The sequence below is a fragment of the Bubalus kerabau genome, chromosome 1 (genome assembly GCF_029407905.1).
Source record: "Bubalus kerabau isolate K-KA32 ecotype Philippines breed swamp buffalo chromosome 1, PCC_UOA_SB_1v2, whole genome shotgun sequence".
NCBI classification, from domain to species: Eukaryota; Metazoa; Chordata; class Mammalia; order Artiodactyla; family Bovidae; genus Bubalus; species Bubalus kerabau.
In genome coordinates, this window is record NC_073624.1 from 173415972 (window position 1) to 173437936 (window position 21965).

The window sequence follows — 21965 nt, forward strand, 5'->3', positions numbered from 1 at the left end:
TCCAAAATCTGTGAGCCATTCTTGGAATATCAGGGCCTGCCTGGGCCACTGGGGGCCCCTACAGCTCACCCCCCTGCCCCATACAGTGGGTCCTGCTCAGCCACTGTGGGTTCAAGGGGTCTGAGGACTTGAGCTGGCATCAGGCTCCTGGGCCGGCCTGCAGTTCACACGGCCGTTCAGCAAGCACTGCGCACTGTGACCCAGATGGGCAGGATCTGCCCCGGGCACCCACACTCTGCTGGGGCTGTGGCCATGAACCCCTAATGCCATCTGAGACTGATGAGCGCTGTGAAGAGGAGCCGGGACCTGTGGTGGAGGTGGTCCGGGGAATGTCTCAGTGAGGGAGTCTGGGAGTCCCAGCAGCAGCTCCCTGGTTGGAGTGGCACTCACTACCCTGCCTCTCCTCCATGGATGCTGTTCCCGGGGCAAGGCAAAGGGGTGACATGCAGCCTGCCCTGGCAGCCAGAGTCCTGAGCAGAAGGGTGTAGTTCTGGGTGCCAGATTCCAGCCGTGGGAACCTTGGGGCTTGGTCCCTGACACCTTGATCTCCAGGTCAGGGTCACTCCTCCATTTAATGTTCAGTGACCAAAAGGATCATCAGACTCAGACCATGGACTTCAGCCCCAGCCAGAGGGAGAGTTAGAAGAGGAGGCCTCCAAATGCCGGGTGGATGTGTAGCCATCTCCCAGATACGGGGTTTAAGACCAGACCCTTGGACAGAGCTGCACCAGACCCCCAGCCCTCCAGGGGTAAAAGTGGGGCTGGAGTGACCAGGTGAGCTGCCTGGAGGACAGGACACTGCAGCCTTCTTTAAGAGGTGGGGAAATAGGAGAGGGTCCATCTTGCAGACAGGAGAGGGGGCATGTAGGGAAACCACTGGAGTTGAGAAAGGTCAAGAAAGGAGGCTGGAGATTCAGGTCAGCCCAGAGGAACCTGAACTTCGCATCAAGGGAAACAGGCCCCTGAGGAAAGAAGGTTTTGAGTCAGTTGCCAAAGATCATCTTGTCACCCAGGCTCAGAGAGGGGACCCAGCTGGCCCATGGAGATGGGACCCTGGCTGGGCCAGGAGCAGGGAGTGGGGGATGTGTGGGTTAGAATTTTACCCCAGGGAATTCCCTGGTGGTCCAGTGGTTAAGATATGCACTTTCACAGCTGTGCCCCAAGTTCAATCGCTGGTCAGGTAACTAAAGTCCCAAAGCCCTAATGGTGCAGCTCCACCCCCCCCACCACCCCCAAAAAAAGACTCTAGGTTTCCTTGGGACAAGAATAAAGTGGGCACTGCTTACCCTACTTCCTGCAGCCACAAGCACCACATGGGCAAGAATCCGAGGCTAGCTGGAGGGGTTGACTGACAGCTGCTTCCTAATTTTATCTCCATCCTTCAACCCCTCCCTGGTCCAGCGACCAGGGAGGGGTTGCTTGCATTTGCCCCACGATGGAGCCCAGCCTCCCGGCTGTCCAGAACCCTCCCAAGTCCACCCTACGTTGCTCTATGAACCTCCACCACCGCCCCAGCCCTAGTGTCTCCCTTCTGCTGCTCAGCCCAAAGCTTGAGGTATTCTTCCTGCCAGGAACAAACATCATCATCAAACTCCTCACCATCCTTAGCCGCCCCTTCGGACCCGCCCACATTAGCAGGTGTTCAGTATAGAGGAAGAAACAGTAGAGAATCACGGAGCCCTTCAAGGTGTCGCCAACCCTGGGCCCTGGCAGTCTGCCTTGAGATGCCCTCCCCCGCCCCCTACCCCAGGGGCCCAGTCAAAACGTCACACCTGGACACGTGTTTAAATTTGTTTGAGGCCATCGCATGAAAACTCAAATCCCAGGGCACTGAAGAGAACTCAGCACCCAGGCGGGTAAGGTTCTCTTGTCAGTGCGCAGAAACGCAGAATCCGTAACCACTGGATCCTAGTGAAGTTGCTGGCCGAGGACCTCCAGGACGCAGAAATGGAAGCATCCTTGAGGACTTGTGTTCTAATCAGCATTAGTAGAAAGCGAAACCGGCTGGGCGGCAGGCATTGCCCTTGGGGACCGCCCCGAGTCCGGCGAGGCTATCAATGGAGGGGAGGGGCCGCTGGGAGAGGGAGGGGCCTCGGAGGCTCCCCGGGAGCTCGCGGGGCAATCACAGTGGCGGCGGGGAGGCGGGAGGGCGGGGGCGGTGGTGTGGAGGGGACGACCTTTGCGCCAGGCGGGGCTGAGTCTGGCTGGGTCCCTGGCACCTCGGCACCCAGAGGCACAGCCACGCAGGAACCGAGCCGGGGTCCCGGCGCCGCGGCTATGGACATCCCGCCGCTGGCGGGCAAGATCGCAGTTCTGTCGCTGGGCGCCCTACCGTTGTCCTTCGCGCTCAACTACGTCTCGCTGCTCTCGTAGTGCGTGCGGGAAGGGGCTGGGGAGGCGGCTTCTGGGGCGGCGGGGCCGGGTTGGGGTGTGAGGGTGCGAAGCGGGCGGGATGCGGATGCGCGTGCTCCCCTGAGCCGAGCGGCCCCGCGCCGCTGGCACGGGGGAGAAGGGGGCTGGGTCAGGAGAACCTCTCGCTTCCAACCGGAAATACCCTTCCAGCCGGCTGGAGCAGTGTGGTGGAGCTGGGGGCGCTCCTGGGACGTTTGGGGCCTGGGAGAGGGACTTTGAGAAACAGAGCCCCTAACAAGGCAGGGTTTTGGAATGTTTCTGGAGTTTTCCCAGGGATATGCCCAGCACAGACTCCAAAGTCGCCAAGGGTCAAAGTATTGTCCCAGATAAGGCCCCAGTGACCCGGCTCTTGCCACACACAAGTTCTGCTGCGCTACCCCTACCAGACAGTTCCTCCATCGCCTGTCTGACACTTCCTTCTCTTCAGGGGCTGGCTGGCCCACCCTGTACACAGCCTCAGTTTTCCCTACATGCCAGGGGAGGTAGGGACCTCCCCTGTCCCTACCACCTAACCCCAGGCCTCAACCCTGTGGATCCAGCCACTGAATACCAGCCATCCACCAATCCCTCATACCCCCAAAACCAACACAGGCTGAGACAATAGGGTAGAGGGAATCTTGACTATGGAGTTGGCTCCTTGGGTGCAAATTCCTGGTTCCACCCTCCTGGAACCCAAGTGAGCCAGGTTGCCCCCGGGAGCCTCGGTTTCTTCGTTGTGTAATGAACATAATCCTAGACTCATTCCATAGTTACCGTCAAGGATTATGAACTATGTGCCAAGACGCTGTTGTGGTCTCAGCTAATTACTATAATTGTCATTGTTGGTTGGATGGGGCAAGAATGGGGATCCTAAGGGGTCGGGGGAAGGTAGGGATCTGGAGAGAGTGTAAGGGGAGAATATGTGACCTTGGATATGTCTCCCACAGTATCTGGGCCTTGATTTGCCAAGTGTCGGGGGCTGCCCAGAGACATGGCTTCTATTATCTCTGCAGGTGGTTGACGTGCCTTATCAGGTTGATAGGAACAAATCAGGGCAGGGTGGGGTGGGGTTGGTGGAAAGATTTGGACTTTATCTGGGAGGAGTCAGGAGCTTCAGACAATGAGGTGTACAGAGCTAAGCTCTAGAGATCCTTTGGTGGTTGTGAGCACTGGAACTGACCACAGAGGGTCTTGGAATTGTTGAATGAATAAGCAAGCTGACACACATCAGCAGGTGACCAGATAAATCACATAGTCAGAAGGGGCTGACAGAGATTCCCTCTGTACCTGGAAGAGGAGCAATGTAGATGGGCCATGAAGGATGAATAGGACTTTGCCAAGTGGAAAGACTTTTGGAAGGAATTAGGGGGTGGGACATGAGGATGAGATGGTTGGATGGCATCACCGACTCAATGGACATGAGTTTGAGCAAGCTCTGGGAGTTGGTGACGGACAGGGAAGCCTGGTGTGCTGCAGTCTATGGTGTCGCAAACAGTCAGACATGACTGAGCAACTGAACTGAACTGAGGCGGTGGGTCAGAAACAGCTGGAGCAAGAGCCTGGTGCTGGGAAATGGGAGTTTCAGGGAATGGCTTTCCTTGATGGACAGGAGCTTCAGCCTGGTCACCTGGAGCTTCCTGGTGTCTGCTCTGCCCCAGGGTGCAATAGGGTCTCAAACTGGGTCTGGCCTCCCTGACTTGGCTTTCCTCTCCACAGCCCCCTGGGGGTGGTGTTGATGAGCACCCTGATCCTGGGTCTGCTCTCCTTGGCAATATACAGCTTGTCCCGAAGTGGCATCTATTATGACCCACTGTATGCTGGTAAGTTGGTGGGAGGGTCCTGGGGAAGAGAACTGTTTGGGCAAGGGCTTCCTGCATCAGACTGGCAGTCCTTGAAGGGCCTTCATCAGACTGGAGAACCTCAGAGAGACTGGAGACCCCCTGTTGATTGGGGAATCTCAGGGGGCCTCCCCCTTCTGACTTGGGGCTCCTGAGTGCCAGAACAGTGCCTTTCTCATCAACCTGTGGACACCTTTAAGTCAAGGACTGTGCCTGCCTATGAGGAAGGGTCGTGGGTCATGTGATTTGTGGGGTTGGGCCTGGGAGCAGCTTTGCACAGAGGCTTTGGGAAACTGAGTCCCCAGCAAGAACTCTCAGGCCCCGCCCACACCTAATCTCTACCCCGCCCCCACACTGCCAATGCCCCGCCTGCTCTCCCGTAGTCTTCGCGGTCTTCGCCTTCACATCCGTGGTGGACCTCCTTATTGCTCTCCAGGAAGACGGCTACACGGCGGGTTTCATGGCGTTTTACACCAAGGAGGTATGTCGGGAGCGGTCTGGGATGCCCGCAGTCCTACTGCCTGTCTGAGCCCCACACCTGTCCCCGCAGGGTGAGCCATACCTGCGCACGGCACATGGAGTTTTCATCTGCTACTGGGATGGCATTGTTCACTACCTCCTCTACCTGGCCATGACTGGTGCCATCCGTAAAAGGTGCGCGAGGCGGGCAGGGTGGCACCCGGACCCTGGGAAGGAGGCGGAGTTCTTAAGTGGGAGGTCCCAGGCCAGGGTGAAGCCAGAAGTGTGTGTGGGGGAAATCAGGAAGTCCCCCTAGGGCTTAGACAGGGGTGGCTAGGAGAAGGAGTCAGGGGATGTCACAGATGTCCCTGGTGGCTGATTCTCTTCTGTTGTGTCACCCCGTACCTGGGCAGCCACTGCTATCCTTGGACATAGGGTCTGACTGTTCATTCCCTCATTCAACTCCCTGTTGTCCCTTCTGTCTTGGGTGAAACTGAAGGGGTCCAAACCTGGGGAGCCCAGACTGCTCTCTGGACCCTGACCCTCTGAGACTGGGGGACAGGTATCTACCGGTTACTCCTCCGTCTCCCACCCAGGAAGAGTTACCGGAACTTTGGACTCTACTGGCTGGGCTCCTTCATCATGAGCATCCTAGTGTTCCTCCCAGGAAATATCCTTGGTAAGGACTTGGCTCTGCGGAATCCTGTCTCCCTGGGCTGGGTCACTGCCCCCCATCTGGAAGTCGGGCCCCATGGGGTCCTCCATACCTTTTCCGGTGTCTGCAGAGGGCAGCCCCCCACCCCCGCCAACTGCATGCCTCTCCATTCACAGTCTAAGTCTGCAGACTTTCCCCACATCTCTCCCATTTTCCTCTTGGAGGAATGGAAGCACATTCCACTTCTTCCCCAGCTAGTGGTCCCTGACCCCAGGGACTTAGCCCAGAATGCTCTTGACATGAGAAGGGAGTCTTAAAGTGGATCCAGAGGGCAGACTGACAGCTTTGTAGGTAGGTAGGTCTTGGGAGACAGAGCAGAGCAGGCAGCCAGGGATGTGGGGATGGCTGTGAAAGAGGACTATCCAGGGTGTTTCCAGGGGGAACGAAAAACAGCTGAAGTGTAGGAGCCATGTCCCGAAGGTAAATTGGGGAAGGCCAGGCTGAGGAGCATGGTCACCATCTTAGAAGCACTGGGGAGTCAGAGGTGTTAGGGCTGAGCTAGGATGGCATTTGTGACTCAACAGCTTCCAGCCAGGGGCTTTGACATGGCCCTGCCAAAGGGTCCAGCCAGGCCTGGGAGATCCCCGCTTCGTGACACCCTGTCTCTCCTACCATGGCAGGCAAATACAGCTCAGAGATCAGGCCTACATTTTTCCTCACCATTCCTTTCTTGCTGGTCCCATGCTGGGCTGGCTTGAGGGTCTTCAACCAGACCCAGGTGCCAACCTGCTGCACTCCCAACATGGTGAGTCCCTTGCCCCCAGGTCAGCCTTGTCCCAAATGCCTGAATGTTCCCCATTTGGGTTGCTTCTCGCCAAAGACATTATCTCCTTGGAAAGATCTCCTTGGTGATTAGGGAAGAAGGGATGAGCCTTCACTGAGTACCTGTTGGATACCAGACTTCTCATGCTATCTCTCATGGGGCAGGTGGAGGAGGACCAAAGAAAGGGCCTTCTGTGGCGCCCAGTTGACCTGGCCCTCATCATCTACCTCATCTTTGCTGCATTCTTCACCCTCTTTCGGGGCCTGGTGAGTCTGCACTGGCCAGCCTACTTGCCTCCAGTCCCCTCCTCAGCCCATCCCTCCCTTCTTTAACTTCTTTATCCAGTGCAGAAAAACGCCACTACTCTCCCACCTAATCATCCAGGGAAGTTTACTGAGTCTAATCTGAGTGTTCCATCACAAAGTCCCATTCCCTGTAGCCTTCTCCCCAGCTCAAGTATCTGTGGATTCTCAAAGGAGAAAACCAAGGCTGGGGCAGGCCAGAGCAGGGGGTGTGGGCCCCTCCCAGGAGGGTGGGGAAATATCCCTATGGGAGGGATGTTTAAGGCTGTTGGTTTGTCTGCGGGCCCTAGGTGGTACTTGACTGCCCCATGGATGCCTGCTTTGTCTACATCTATCAGTATGAACCATACCTGAGAGACCCCGTGACCTATCCAAAGGTGCAGGTGAGAGGGCAGGTGGGAGGAGAGGGCCACGGTCCTGCTGTGGTTAGGAATCCACTGGGCCCCTTTGATGAAGGTGCCGAAACAACACAAGTCAAAGTGGCTGATCCACAAATGGAATTTATTGTCATACCAAAAAACTACAGATGGGGTCTTCAGGTATGGCTGGATCCAGGAGCTCAAAGCTACTCTATCTCCAGGCTCTGCTTTCTTTGCATGTGCTCCACCCTCAGGTGGTGCCTTTGTGGTATGGCCGAGACAGCCTTGGGTATCTCCAGGCTTCCATTCTCCCTATTTAGCCACCTCAGAGGAGACTGAGCCCTTAATTTCTCAGTGCTTAAGTGTAAGTCTTAAGTAGGCTCTGATTGGCCAAGTTTAAGTCACATGCTCATAGCTGATTATTATGGCCAGGGGGGTGGGATGTTCTGATTGATCAGGTCAGGGTCACATGCTACCTATAGAGGAAGATGGGGGTGGGGGGCTCAGTGTATGAGAGTGGTGTAGGGGGGAAACCCAAGGGAAAGAAAGGAGTAATTTCCACAAAGGTGGGATATACAGTGAACCCCAATCTTGATAGAGTCTGAGGCTGGCCAGATCCTCCCTGGGGCCACCACCTAAGGGGCATCAGGAGACCTAGCTGAGCAGCTACTCATTCCATCAGTTCTGTGCCCCTCAGATGCTGGTGAATATGTTCTATGTGCTGCCTTTCTATGGCCTGGCCATCTATGCCCTCATCTTTCCTGGATGCTCCTGGCTGCCTGACTGGGCCTTGGTATTTGCTGGAGCCATTGGCCAGGTGAGGTGGGGTGGGTTGGGGTATGTTGGGCCGGTGCTTAGGAAAGTCCTGCTTGCTCATCAATTGCCTTTGTGCTCACCTTGGGTGATGCCAGGCCCTTGACAGGCTCCCAGGATTTCCTAGTGTTGGAAAGAAAAATGGGCCAGACACATATACCCCATCCCATGAAGTCAGAACTGAACAGAGTGGGTACAGAAGCTGAGAGGGATTCCAGAGGGGCAGAGTTCTTAAAAGAGGGGGCATGGGCTTTGATGTATGGGTATGAATTCTTTAGGCAGGGAAAAGCATTTCAGGAATGGGAACAGCACAAAGAAATGCACAGAGGGGGTCAGTGGTTTAGACAGCCATAACGTGGATAAAGGCAGCGGCAAGATAAATTGACAGCTAGATGCTAAGGGCTTTGAAATCTGGGCTTGGGAGCTTGTGCTGAGAACAATGGGGAGCTATAGAAGGTGTTTGAGCAGTGGAGGGTTCAGAGCTGGGGGCATGTTTCTGGGTTTCTGATGGGACGTGATAAAGGCTGGACCCTGGCCGGGGCAGTGGGATCAGGAGGACCTTGATTAGATGTATTATTACTTTATCTATTACAGGTAGAATTGAGAGGATTTGTGTCAAGGCTGCCTGGGGTGGGGAAGACCAAGAGGAGGGGCTAGACTCAGGTCAGAGAGATGGGGTGAAGGGTCCAGCAGACAGAGCGAAGATGGTTCTGGTTAGGTAGCTGGGCAGAGGCTCACAGATAAATGGGTAAGAATAGACAGGACATGTGGGGCACAGGGATGTTTAGAGACAGAGGGATTGAAGAGGGGAGACAGGTAGGTCAGCAGGACCAGAGAGATAGGGATGAAGAACTTTGGGGTTCCCCATGGTGGGATGCTGGCGATGCTGGGACTTGTCCTCTGGTCTGTGACATCCATCCTCCCTTTCTGGCTGCCAGGCACAGTTCTCACACATGGGGGCCTCCATGCACCTGCGCACGCCCTTCACCTACCGTGTGCCTGAGGATGCCTGGACCAGCTTCTTCGTGTGTAACCTACTGTATGCGCTGGGCCCCCACTTGCTGGCCTTCCGCTGCCTGTGGCGCCCTGCCTTCTTCCTACGCCCACCTCCTGGGCCCCCAGCCCCCCATGAGAAGCAGCACTGAGGGGGCCGTGGGACCCCCCACAAGACTCAGTTTACATGCCCAGCCAGCCCTGTCCTTGGAAGGGTGGGTTGGGCTTTTTTAGAGACAGGAGGTATGTTTCTGGGTGCCTTCAGTTCTGGCTATGGTGATTTCAGGCCAGTGGGTGGGATGGGGGTGCCCAAGGTCCAGGTGTTCCAGCAGAGAGGGCCACAGGCATGCTCAGCTGTCACCTCACCCAAACTCCACATAGGCACCTTCCCTATCCATTCTCTCCCTCAATGGATCATTTTAGTAAAAGTCCTTTTGATGCATAAAACGTTGCTCTGAGTGTTTCATGGGGCAAGGGACCCTCTTCTCAGAACCTACCAGGGCCCACTCATCACTGCCAGCTTAACTCACAGGAGCTAAGGTGCTAGACAAGAGAAGTTGGCCTCTGGTTGGTGTGCACAGCCCCATCTTCCAGATGGGGAAAAACAAGGCTCCGAGAGGACCGGAGACACGTCTGAGGTCACAATCAGGAGAGAAAAGTCCAAACTCTAAGCTCCACCAAGAAATTATATTAACTAACAGTGTGACACAGTTTAAATCACCTACCATATACCAGGCCAATGACCAACCTCACACACTACATGCTGGATCTCACCTCATATTCCAGATGGGAAAACTGAGTCTGCAGGAGGTGAAGAGCCTGGTCCGAGGTCATGCCTCCTTAATGCAACTGGGTTAGGCATAGAGTCCTGGCTCCTTCAACCACAGAGCCCTGTGTCTGCTGTCTGATTGGCTCATATTTGGGAGAAAATGAAGTTGGGGGGCAGCCAAGTAGTTGGGGGAAGGGCTCCTTGTCCTCTGGTTTTAACTTTTTTTAACATTTATTTTTATTTCTTTGACTGCCAGAGTTCTTAGTTGCAGCATGCAGGATCTTTAGTTACAGCATGCGAACTCTTGTTCTGGCATGTGGGATCTAGTTTCCTGACCAGGGATCAAATCCAGGCCTCCTGCATTGGGAACATACAATCTTAGCCACTGGACCACCAGGGAAGTCCCCTCTCCTGATTTGATTTTTGAACTTAAGTGAAGTTGCAGGTTCAGGGATAACTCCTGCCCAGAGCACTGTGGGTTAGAGGATTGATCTCCCTACCCCTACCAATACTTACTAGGCATCTATAGTATGACTAGAGATCTCTTCATGAAAATTAGAGATACCAAGGGAACACTTCATGCAAAGATGGGCACAATAAAGGACAGAAATGGTATGGACCTAACAGAAGCAGAAGATATTAAGAAGAGGTGGCAAGAATACACAGAAGAACTATACAAAAAGGATCTTCATGACCCAGATAACCATGATGGTGTGATCACTCACCTAGAGCCAGACATCCTGGAATGTGAAGTCAAATGGGCTTTAGGAAGCATCACTATGAACAAAGCTAGTGGAGGTGATGGAATTCCAGTTGAGCTATTTCAAATCCTGGAATATGATGCTGTGAAAGTGCTGCACTCAATATGCCAGCAAATTCTGAAAACTCAGCAGTGACCACAGGACTGGAAAAGGTCAGTTTTCATTCCAATCCCAAAGAAAGGTAATGCCAAAGAATGTTCAGATTTCTGCACAATTGCACTCATCTCACATGCTAGCAAAATAATGCACAAAATCCTCCAAGCCAGGCTTCAACAGTATGTGAATGGTGAACTTCCAGATATTCAAGCTGGATTTAGAAAAGGCAGAGGAACCAGAGAGCAAATTGCCAACATCCGTTAGATAATCAAAAAAGTTCCAGAAAAACATCTGCTTTATTGACTTCTCCAAAGCCTTTGACTGTGTGGATCAAAACAAACTGTGGAAAATTCTTTAAGAGATGAGAATACCAGACCACCTTACCTGCCTCCTAAGAAATCTGTATGCAGGTCAAAAGCAACAGTTAGAACTGGACATGGAACAACAGAATGTTTCCAAATCGGGAAAGAAGTACATCAAGGATGTATATTGTCACCCTGCTTATTTAACTTATATGCAGAGTACATCATGTGAAATGCTGGGCTGGATGAAGCACAAGCTGGACTCAAGATTTCTGGGAGAAATATCAATAACCTCAGATATGCAGATGACACCGCCCTTATGGCAGAAAGCAAAGAGGAACTAAAGAGCCTCTTGATGAAAGTGAAAGAGGAGAGTGAAAAGTTGGCTTAAAACTCAACATTCAGAAAACTAAAATCATGGCATCCAGTCCCATCATTTCATGGCAAAGAAATGGGGAAACAATGGAAAGAGTGAGAGACTTTATTTTCTTGGGCTCCAAGATCACTGCAGATGGTGACTGCAGCTGTGAAGTTAAAAGACGCTTGCTCCTTGCAAGAAAAGCTTTGACCAATCTAGACAGCATATTCAAAAGCAGAGACATTAGTTGGCCAACAAAGGTCCATCTAGTCAAAGCTATGGTTTTTCCAGTAGTCATGTATGGATGTGAGAGTTGAACTATAAGGAAAGCTGAGCACCAAAGAACTGATGCTTTTGAACTGTGGTTTTGGAGAAGACTCTTGAGAGTCCCTTGGACTGCAAGGAGATCAAACAAGTCAATCCTAAAGGAAATCAGTCCTGAATATTCACTGGAAGCTGAAGCTCTAATACTTTGGCCACCTGATATGAAAAGCTCATTGCAAAAGACCCTGATGCTGGGAACGATAGAAGGCAGGAGGAGAAGGGGACAGTAGAGGGTGAGATGGTTGGATGGCATCACTGACTCGATGGACACAAGTTGAGTAAGCTCCAGGAGTTGGTGATGGACAGGGAAGCCTGGCGTGCTGCTGTCCATGGGGTCACAAAGAGTTGGACATGACTGAGTGACTAAACTGATAGTATGTCTAGCCACTAGATTGTCACCAAAGACCCAGAACTCCATTATCTTAGATGTGGAAACTGAGGCATAGAGTGAGGGGCGGAGTCAGATTTGAGCTGTTACTGCAGGTCCCTTCTGCAGGGTGTGTGACTGTTGTGGGGTCCCCATCCCAGAGGGAGCATCTTTGGCTGCTGGAGCCCGGGACCCTTTGATGGCAACCCACTCCAGTATTCTTGCCTGGAGAATCCCATGGACAGAGGAGCCTGGCGGGCTGTAGTCCATGGGGTCACACAGAGTCGAATACAACTGGAGCGACTTAGCACACACACAGTGACAGGTGGGAAAACGGAGACCTGCAAGCCCTCTCCCAGGTTACTCAGCCCTTCTGCCCACACGAGGCATCATGAGTGCCACCCCACCTCCATTTAAAACATAGTTGAACTGAGACCCAGAAAATTTCCTCTACTGGCCCAGGTCAGTCCCAGGCTGGGACCTGGCTTGGTAGCCACTGTTCAGGGCGCCCTTCCTCCATCTGTGCCCATCACCACCTCTCCCCAGAGCAGGTGCTACCATGTCCCCTTTAACGCCCCCCCCCCCCCCACCCGTCCGCCTGCCTCCTTCCCTCCCTGCTCCCCTTGCAGGCAGACGCCAGGATTGCGCTGTCTGCTGGGATCTGTCCAGTCTTTCCCGGGTGTGCAGGGGAACGCAGTCCCAGCGCCTGGGGGCCGTTGGGCGAGGGCCGCACCGGCAGGATGGTGAGTGAGATCATGGGTTCCGTAGGTCCTTCTCTGGGATTCTGTGTCTCTGTATCTACATCCTTCAGTGTTTCCCTCCTTAGCCCTTCTCCCCCTCCCGCCTCTCCCACCTCTCTCTCTCAGCTTCTTGTATCTCTTTCTCTCCCACTCTTCCCATCTCTGCCTCTTCTTTTCTTGTTCTTCTAGGGTTTTCCCTACTTTTCTCTTTCCTCCTCCCCCGCCACCCGGGTCCGTTTTCTCTCCCTCTCTCTCAGACTCTGTCTCTCCCTCTACACCCATGTCTCCCTCTTCTTTCTTTCCCTCTTGCTCTCTCTCTTTTCTCTCTCAGTCTCTGTCTCTCCTTCTCTGTCTCTCTCCGTCTTTCCTTATCCTATTCTGTGTCTCCCTCTGGCACTCTCTTTTCTATCTCTCTCCCTTTGTAACTCTGCTTCTCCATCTTTCCCTCCTCTCGCCTCTCTTTCCTTCTGTCTCCATTTCTCCCTGCTTTTCTCTGTGTCTCAGTCTCTTTTCTTATTCTCGCCTTCTTTCTGTGTCTCTTGCTCTCTCCGCTTCTACCACCCCCTCGCCCCCCACCCCCACCTGCACGGGTTTGCTGCAGTCTCCTGGCGTACAGATAACCTTGCCGCTGCCGCTGCTCCAGCTCCTCTGCCCCTCCTCCCTCCTCCCCAATCTCTGGCCTGGGCCGGGGAGAGAGAGAGAGAGAGGGAAGGGGGCGGGGCTCAGGGTCTCCGGTTCGCGGGGGCAGGCGGGTTGGCCACGCAGAACTAAGGGAGAGTGAGTCCAGAGGCGTGAGCTTTGCGCAAAGGCAAGGGTCGTGAGGTCCCAAGAGAGTGGGGGTGGGGGGAGAGTCCGCTAGCCTTCTCCTTGGGACCCTGGCTGGTTGGGGACCTGGGCATGTAAGAAGTCCTCGCTGCGAGAAAGGAAGGCCAGGGGGCAGGGGGCTAGTCTTCTGAAAGGGCAGAGTCAGGAGGCTGGACTGAGCGCTGGGTGCCCCCAGGTGTGTGCTCGGGCGGCCCTCGGTCCCGGCGCGCTTTGGGCAGCTGCGTGGGGAGTCCTGCTGCTCACCGCCGCGGCGGAGGCGCAGCGCGGCCGGAAGAAGGTCGTGCACGTGCTGGGTGAGTCAGGGCCGTAGAAGCGGATCTTGCCCCGCCGAGGCCGTGGGCAAATAGGATCGCCCGAGTGCGCGGAGCGGGAAAGAGGGAGGGTGCTGGGCGGTCCTGATGGCCACAGTCCCCACCCAGCTCCTCCCGCTCTGAGTCCCCGCCCCCTCCCTAATTTCCTCCCGGAGTCCCTTTACCTTTCTGATCTCTTGACTCTCACCCAACTTTTCTTCCTACACCCCCTTCCCTGGGCCCCGCTCCCCAGGTGCTCCTGCCCCGCCCCTAGGGCTTCTTAACCCTCTTTGGTCGTCCACAGAGGGGGAGTCGGGCTCGGTGGTGGTGCAAACAGCGCCGGGACAGGTGGTCAGCCACCGGGGTGGCACCATCGTCTTGCCCTGCCGCTACCACTACGAGGCAGCCACCCATGGCCACGACGGCGTCCGCCTCAAGTGGACCAAGGTGGTGGACCCGCTGGCCTTTGCCGATGTCTTCGTGGCGCTGGGCCCTCAGCACCGAGCGTTTGGCAGCTACCGCGGGCGGGCTGAGCTGCAGGGCGATGGGCCCGGGGACGCCTCCCTGGTTCTCCGAAACGTCACGCTACAGGACTACGGGCGCTATGAGTGCGAGGTCACTAACGAGCTGGAGGATGACACGGGCATGGTCAAGCTGGACCTGGAAGGTGACCAGACTGTGTGGGCAGGACGAGTCACGTTTCTAAGGGAGGAGAGAGGATATTGCAAGGACAGAAACCAAGTCAAGTTGGCCTGAAGGGATTTAGCAGCTCAGTGGGGTAGGATAATGGTTCTGATTTGGGGTGATTTTGCTCCTCAGGGATATCAGCAACGTCTAGAAGCAGGTTATGGTGGTATATAGCGGGGAGAGGCCAGGGATGCTGTGAAACATCCCACAAAACACAGGCAATTCGCCCAAGCAAAGAATAATCCAATCCAAAACGTCAATAGCGAAGAGGTTGGGAAACCCTGCAGTAGAATTCAGGCACAGGGAGATCCAGGCACTCACACCATTTCAGGAATCCTTCCCTCACCTCTGCTTCCCTGGGTGGCCTTTCCTTGGACAAGTTTCCCGGGTGAAAACAAAAAGTAGTGCCAGGCTTCCACCCTCCCAGCTTGGCAATCGATTTCCTTTGAGTGTTACCTAGAGTCCCAGAGTTGTCCCTCATTGGCCCAGCTTGAGTCATGTGCCTATCCACGAGCCAATCACTGTGCCTGGGAGATGGGTTGCTCTGATTGGCTGACCATGGAGCTGATTGGTGGCGTTTCTATTTGAAGAATTCCCTTCCATTTGGTTGCTTTCCTCACTCCACCTTGGAAGACTCTAGGAGAGATTTCTTAGCCCTCACTTGCTGAACTTCCCAACAAGAGTGAATAACAACAATAACAAAAGCAGCTCTCCCTTATTGGGTGTTTTCTATGTGCCAAGAGCTTGGTTGAAGAGCTCTCTGGAGTCTCTCATTTAATTTTCCCAAACCCCCTGAGTAAGACGCTATTACTAGCAGATGGGCAACTGGCTCAGAGAGGTTAGAGCCTTGACCAGGACATGTGCCAGTGAGTGGCAGAGCCAAGACTCAAACTCCAGTCTCAGGCTTCAGCTCTTCTTTCTGGTTCCTGTTTGATCCTTCCTGCAACTGCTGCGAGATGCATCTGCACCCACAAAGTCCTCCCCCTAAACACAGACACACAGAAAGCTAGTGAACTGAGTTGACTGTGATTCTGATAAGGGAGGAGTTTACGAACAGAAGTTAGATGGGAAACCAATGGGAAATGTCCTGGGTAATCCTGGAGACCAAAGAGCTCTTTGTCTAGGATCAAATATTCATGGGGTCCTAGCGTGAGGGAGTCAGCTCGGTGGGCTCAGAACTTGACCAGAAGGCAGGTCCCAATGCTGTAAGAATGTCAGAAGCACATAGAACTAAAGGAAGCAGGGATGTGGGAGCTGGGTTTTGAAGGATGAATAGGAGCTCTACAAGTGGATAGATGGAAAGAACACAAACAAAGGTCTCCAGGCGTGGAAAGGAGGTGGACACGATTAAGTGTGTCAAAGAGTCAAGTGAATCCCAAGTCTAAGGCAAAGGAAGTACGAGGGATATGAGCTGGGGAAAGGCTGGTCAGGTCTGACGCCAGAGTGAGGGATGGACTGAAAGGTGGCACCCCTGATGTCAGGTAGGTTGATGCGAGTTGGGGTGGGGGGGCTCCGAGCTGACCCTTGTGTACCCTCTCAGGTGTAGTCTTCCCTTACCACCCTCGTGGAGGCCGCTACAAGCTGACCTTCGCCGAGGCTCAACGCGCGTGCGCTGAGCAGGACGGCATCTTGGCGTCTGCTGAGCAGCTGCACGCAGCCTGGCGCGACGGTCTGGACTGGTGCAACGCGGGCTGGCTGCGCGACGGCTCGGTGCAGTACCCGGTGAGCCAGCCCCGGGAGCCCTGCGGCGGCCTGGGCGGGGCCGGGAGCGCCGGGGCTGGCGGCGGAACCTCAGGAGGTGTGCGCAACTACGGCTACCGCCACAACGCAGAAGAACGTTACGATGCCTTCTGCTTCACATCCAACCTCCCGGGTGCGTAGGCCCCACCCCTGGGAGGAAGGTCCTGCCCACCGCTGGCCCGGGCCCCGCCCCACCCATGAGACCCCACCCCCACCCCCAGGCCCGTCTCAAGATTCTTTCCCACTGTGCCTAGTTTTCTCTCTTCGCCTTTCCTCTCCACACCTATCCTCGGATGTCCGGACCCGGAGGTCCCTAGTATAGTCAAGGCGCGGCAATCAAACAAAGCCTGGCACCAGCACTTCTCTAGCCGAGGCCGTGGTCCCAGGCTGCAGGGGAGCGGGTGAAGTTTCTGAATCCTGAGGCTGTTTCCTGGGCGGCAGGCGAGAGGGAGTCCTGAAATCCGAGGAGGCCCTGAAATCCGAGGAGGCCCAGCCCCAAGAGCAGCCCTAATCACCCCTACCCACCCCTCTGCAGGGCGCGTGTTCTTCCTGAAGCCACTGCGGCCGGTGCCTTTCTCCGGAGCGGCGCGCGCCTGCGCAGCGCGCGGCGCCGCCGTAGCCAAGGTGGGGCAGCTCTTCGCCGCGTGGAAGCTGCAGCTGCTGGACCGCTGCACCGCAGGCTGGCTGGCGGACGGGAGCGCACGCTACCCCATCGTGAATCCGCGCGCGCGCTGCGGCGGCCGCCGGCCGGGTGTACGCAGCCTCGGCTTTCCAGACGCCTCGCGCCGCCTCTTCGGCGTCTACTGCTACCGAGCGCCTGGCGCGCCGGACCCCGCCCCTGGCGGCTGGGGCTGGGGCTGGGCTGGAGGCGGCGGGTGGGCCGGAGGCTCGCGAGACCCCGCCGCGTGGACCCCGCTGCGCGTCTAGGCCTGGGCCGTGGACCGCGGGGGCGCTTGGCGGCTGGCCGAGTGCCCTGTGGCGTGGACTGACCGCACACCTGGAGACTGGCTATGCTCTTTGCGGTGCCCTGCAAGTTGACCAGACCTCCTGCGGTCCTTAACCCCTGGACACACCCTCTGAGGTCCCCAGAGTCTGGCCAGTTCTCGGAGCCAAGTCCCTTGGAGTCCCCTGGAGATCGACCAAGCCCTACCTTTTCTGAACGGTGGATTGGGTCTCCTCTCCCAACTTTCCCCAGGAGACGAGGCACACCCTCTGAGAATCCCTGGAGCCTAGCAGACTCTGAGGTCTCCTGAACACTGGACACGTCTCCGGAAATCTTCCGGAACTTACCCCATGGTCGCCTGGAGGCTGGACCCCCGGGATTATCTGGAGACTGGCCACACGTCCTATGCATCTGCCCGAAGACTGTAGACTGGTCCCCTAAGGCCACCTGGACACTGAGCCCTCCTACCCACCATCCGTAGAGAAACCAGAAACCTCTGAGTTCGTCAATTGACCACACGGCCATGGTCACATGAACACTGTGGGCTCCTGTCCTATTCCCTAGGGTAACCTGGAGATTGGTTACTTCCATTCTCTCCCTTTCTCCCACGAGTCCCCCAAAGTTTCCAGAATAACAGGTCATGTCTCCAGGTCACTGTGGAGAACAATCCCACCCCTTCAGTTTCAGGGGCGACCACCCTTGTCTTTCACTGTTAATACAGGTTGACACGCCCCAGCTGGCTCGCATGACGGGATGCCTGTGGCGCATCCCTCAGATTCTCTCTGAGGGAATAAGTCTGCCTTTACCTGATGGCCCCTTTCCTAGCTGTCACCTAAGAGACCATCTCCCGGGCCCAGGGACCCATAAAATCCATGTCATTTGCTATGGAGACAAATTGCCCCACTTCCCATTGTTACCAAGGCGACCAGCCCAGCTTCCACTGTCACCTAGAGTCACACAGCCCTTCCTTCACCAGTCACACCCATGGAGTTAGTGCCGCCCTCCTCCAGCTGTAACCATGGATACCACACGTTTCCCATCTTACCCGCCTTCACTCCAGGGACCTACAGCTTCACTCCCACTGTCCTCACCCTGACCAACAGCCAAGGAGACCACCCTCTCCTCTAACTGTCCTGAGAGTGACCCAACGTTCGGTTCTCCAGCTCTCACCATGGAAACAGGCTGCTCCTTTCCGCGGGCGCCCCAGCTCCCTGCTCCTCCCCAAGCTCCGCCCCCAAGCAGCTTGGACCCAGCAGCTGTTGCCATGGAGACTAAACTCCGGTATCTGAGATAACAGAACACCTGTCCCCTTAGGCTTTCTCTTGTAGGTAGGGCCCGCCCCTCCACATTGTCACCATAGAGGCTGTCAGCGTCATCTCCATGACAACTGACTTCCCAGTCCTCAGGAACTTCTTACCATGGGCCGAACTTGCTCCATAGGGCTTAACGGCTGCCCCTTCACCAGATGGGCCCAGCTCCAGGCGGACTTCTGGAGCTGCTGGATACCCTCCGTTTGCACGCTAACTACATCTCAGACAACAGCTGTGCACGAGATAACCTTGCAACACCCGGATGAGCAAATGAGACCCTGATGTGCCCCAACCCTTTGTGCTATACGAGCGCGAGGCTCCTCTTTTCCTCTCTGAGACCACATCCCCACTCTCCCTGAGGTCCTCTTTCCTTTTCTACCCTCCCTACCCCCACATTTCCCTTCTTAGAGATCCGAGAGAGGTGGAATTGTCTGTAGACCTCAAAATCCACTCTGAACTCCAGGTTCTAAGGGGCGATTTGTGTTAACAAGTCAGGACCCAGTCAAACTCCCCAGTGTTAATAGCTTGCTCAGGGAGACTGTCCATGAACGAGGCCGCCCCAGCTGTTGGAGACCCTAGTTTTGAAGTCTTGCCTGGAGTAGCACTGGGGTCCTTCCTGGAGCCCTCTTATTGCCACATCCATCTCCAGGAGACTTGTCTGTGGGTTTGGGGACCAGGTGTGCCTGAGTTTGAATTCTGCCTCTGTGACCAAGTGATGAAACCCCTGATCTTGTTTCCTCCTCTGTACCAGGGCTGCTTTTATGGTCCCAGTGAGTGCAAAGTGTTACAGCAGGGGCTCAATAAATCTTTTCTTTCTTTTTTTTTTTTTTTTTTGATGAGTGAAAAAATGAGGCAGTTGGTGGGTAGTTATTTCAAAAATGCACATTGGTAGACAAAATGTTTTTCAGCTGGGGTAGCAGGGGGGCTTGGTGATGATTTGATTGGGAAACTTCTCTCATTCCTCAGGACCATTCATTCCCTCTCCCCAATCTCTCTTTCCTCTCCCTTCCCCCATCATGTTCTTCTCTCCCTTGAGCCACCTCCCATGGGTCTGGCCCTTCTCAGCCCTGTCCTAATTGGGTCACTAACCAACCCAGCGGTTCCTCTCAGTCCCTTGGAAACAAAGTGTGTGAAACTGGATGTTGACTTCCTGCATCAGGAAGGAAGAGAAGTTGCAGATTTTCCATGGGGTGGGGTGAAGGTTGGGGTCAGGGGATTGTGGGCTAAGAAGTAGTGAAAAGTCTCTGGGATACAAAGAAAGGAGAAGAGGAAAAAAAAAGTGTAAATGTCTGATACAGCTGGAGGAGGGGGATGGTTGACTTAACTGCTGGTGCTTCAATACCAGATGGGACAGAACTCTTAGAAATTCCAACCACTCATCTGAAGTCAGGATCAGCCTCCTGGTTAGAGAGCCTTGGGCTCCAACTGAGCCTTAGCTTCCTTGAATAGGAGAAAGATAATGGGTCATTTTCTGGAGATGAGTGCATGAGATTTCTTTCATCCCTCCTTTTCCTTGCTGACATCCTTTCTGTCTTCCTTGGGGTCTGACATCTTGGTTGTGCCCTGGGTAACTAAGTTTTCCTTCTCTCATTCTGTGAGTCGGAAGGGCTGACTCCACTGGGCAATGAGTACTGTGACTCACATTCCTGGGCGACCCTAATCGTCCAGGGGTGGACATGGACCCAGGCAGACCAATGAGATTCAAGCCCTGGGATTTTGACGGACCAATAGGATCTAAGGAGCCCTCTTTCTGCTGGGTCTCTGCACTGTTGACGTGGAAGCCTCAAGAGCCTACCTGGAGTAGAGCCCCTCTGGAAGGTAGATATTCAGGAAAGCATCTCTCTCCTGTCTTCCGGCAGCCAGTGCACTTCTCAGAGACATCTAAAATTTCCTACATGTCCTTCGAAAGAGGTTTTGTATTCATTCCAGGAAACACGCATGTGTCATTTTCCTCCTCACTTTTACATGAATGAAAGCATGCAATGTATACTCTATTTGTTTACTTATGTGTTTGGCTGCGCTGAGTCTTAGTTGTAGCACGCGGGGTCTTTGATCTTCATCGTGGCTCGCGGGATCTTTAGTTGTGGCATGTGGGATCTAGTTCCCTGACCAGGGATAAAGCCTTGACTCCTTGCATTGGAAGTGCAGAGTCTTAGCCACTGGGCCACCAGAGAAATCCCAATATATACTTTTAATGTTGTAAAATTTCACACAGTATGAAACTCACATTGTAAACATTTTAAAGACTTCAATTTAGTGGCATTTGGTACATTCGCAGTGTTGTGCGACTATCATCTCTATCATTTTCATCACCCCAAAGAAAATCCCATACCCATTAAGCAATCTCTCCATTTCTCCCTGCCCCCTCTCCTGCTCTGACAACTGTTAATCTGCTTCCCATCTCTATGGATCTGCCTATTCTTGATATTTTATATAAGTGGAATCCTACAGCATGTGTTCCTTTCGTGTCTGGCTCCTTTCCGTATGATATTTATGGTTGAATATTCATACATATACATATCACACTTTTTTTATTCTTTTATTGGTTAATGGACATTAGGGTATTTTCCATCTCTATTGTGGATAACACTGCTACGAACATTTGTGTGCCATACATACTTTTAAAGTAACTCTATTTTTTACTTAATAATATATTTGGGGACTGGCTTCCTTCAGCTTGTAAAAAAATCACACCCCCTCCCCTCTGCTGCCAGCATTCTTCTGAAGATTGGCACTGCTGTTTGGATGCACCATAACTTCTGTAACCAGTCTCCTAATGGTGGCCATTTGCACATTTCCCATATTTTGTTGTTAGTAATAAGTACCACTGGCTTCACACCAGTGTGTGTAACTGGAGGATGATATCAGGAGTTGTTTGATCAAGGGGTCAAGATTTGCCATTTTGATAGGACTTCCAACTATTCCTAGAGGTGAGGCCAATGTATAGCCCATCACTAGATGTGGTTCTTCCCTGATAGCTCAGTTGGTAAAGAATCCGCCTGCAATGCAGGGGACCCTGGTTCAATTCCTGGGTGGGAAAGATTCCCTGGAGAAGGGAAAGGCTACCCACTCCAGTATTCTGTTCTGGAGAATTCCGTGGACTGTATTAGCCCATGGGGTCGCAAAAAGTCAGACACAGCTGAGCGACTTTCACTCGTTTCACAATAGATGCGCTTGCATATTTCCATACACCTTCACCTGCGTCATGTGTCATCACTTGTTACCTTGGCCAGCTTATTAGGTGAAAAAGAATCTCTCTTTGTGGTTGTCACTTGCAATTCACTTGTTACATGAAGCTGACCATCCTCCACTTTGACCTTAGCTGCAGGCTCTTGAGTAAATCATAAATCATTCTCAGTTCAAATACATTGTCGTCATTAAAATATGCAAAACCTTTCTCTTGTGAGATTTATTGTTTATTTCCCTTTATTTATATGTCCTAATTTGTATTTCTTGGCAATCTGAAAATTGTATTATTTTGTCAAGCATATGTTGTAGTTTAACAGCCATCTTGTTTCCTTTGAGCTTTTTGTTCATATCCTTTGCCCATATCCTTTACCCTTTGGCTATTGGATTATTGTTTTTTGTTTTTTTTTTTTCCTGTTGTGGACTGGTGGCTCAGTGGATAAGAACCCATCTGCCAATGCCGGGGACACGGATTTAATTGTAGGAGCTCTTTAAGGCAACAAATTCCATTATCTCTGATTTGAAAATTGTTTCCAAGCTTGGCATTTGCCTTTTGATCTTGTTTATATTGCTTTTTGTCATTATCACTTTTAGGAATAAAGCCCACACTCCTCACACAGCCCATATTGCCCTG

The 21965-nt window shown here is 53.6% G+C and overlaps 2 protein-coding genes across 2 annotated transcripts; both read left to right on the forward strand.

The window, feature by feature from the left end:
- The first annotated feature begins 2195 nt into the window (after window positions 1–2195).
- Window positions 2196–9077, forward strand: TM6SF2 (transmembrane 6 superfamily member 2). Its single transcript, XM_055566477.1, has 10 exons — window positions 2196–2372; window positions 4108–4211; window positions 4613–4710; window positions 4780–4883; window positions 5285–5367; window positions 6024–6148; window positions 6331–6432; window positions 6759–6851; window positions 7525–7644; window positions 8579–9077. The coding sequence occupies exons 1-10, from the start codon at window positions 2278–2280 to the stop codon at window positions 8783–8785; spliced, it is 1131 nt and encodes a 376-aa protein (XP_055422452.1). The 5' UTR covers window positions 2196–2277; the 3' UTR covers window positions 8786–9077.
- A 3273-nt stretch (window positions 9078–12350) lies between these two features.
- On the forward strand, window positions 12351–21446 carry HAPLN4 (hyaluronan and proteoglycan link protein 4). Its single transcript, XM_055590672.1, has 5 exons — window positions 12351–12374; window positions 13255–13468; window positions 13770–14132; window positions 15693–16025; window positions 16428–21446. The coding sequence occupies exons 1-5, from the start codon at window positions 12351–12353 to the stop codon at window positions 16817–16819; spliced, it is 1326 nt and encodes a 441-aa protein (XP_055446647.1). The 3' UTR covers window positions 16820–21446.
- Window positions 21447–21965: the final 519 nt, after the last annotated feature.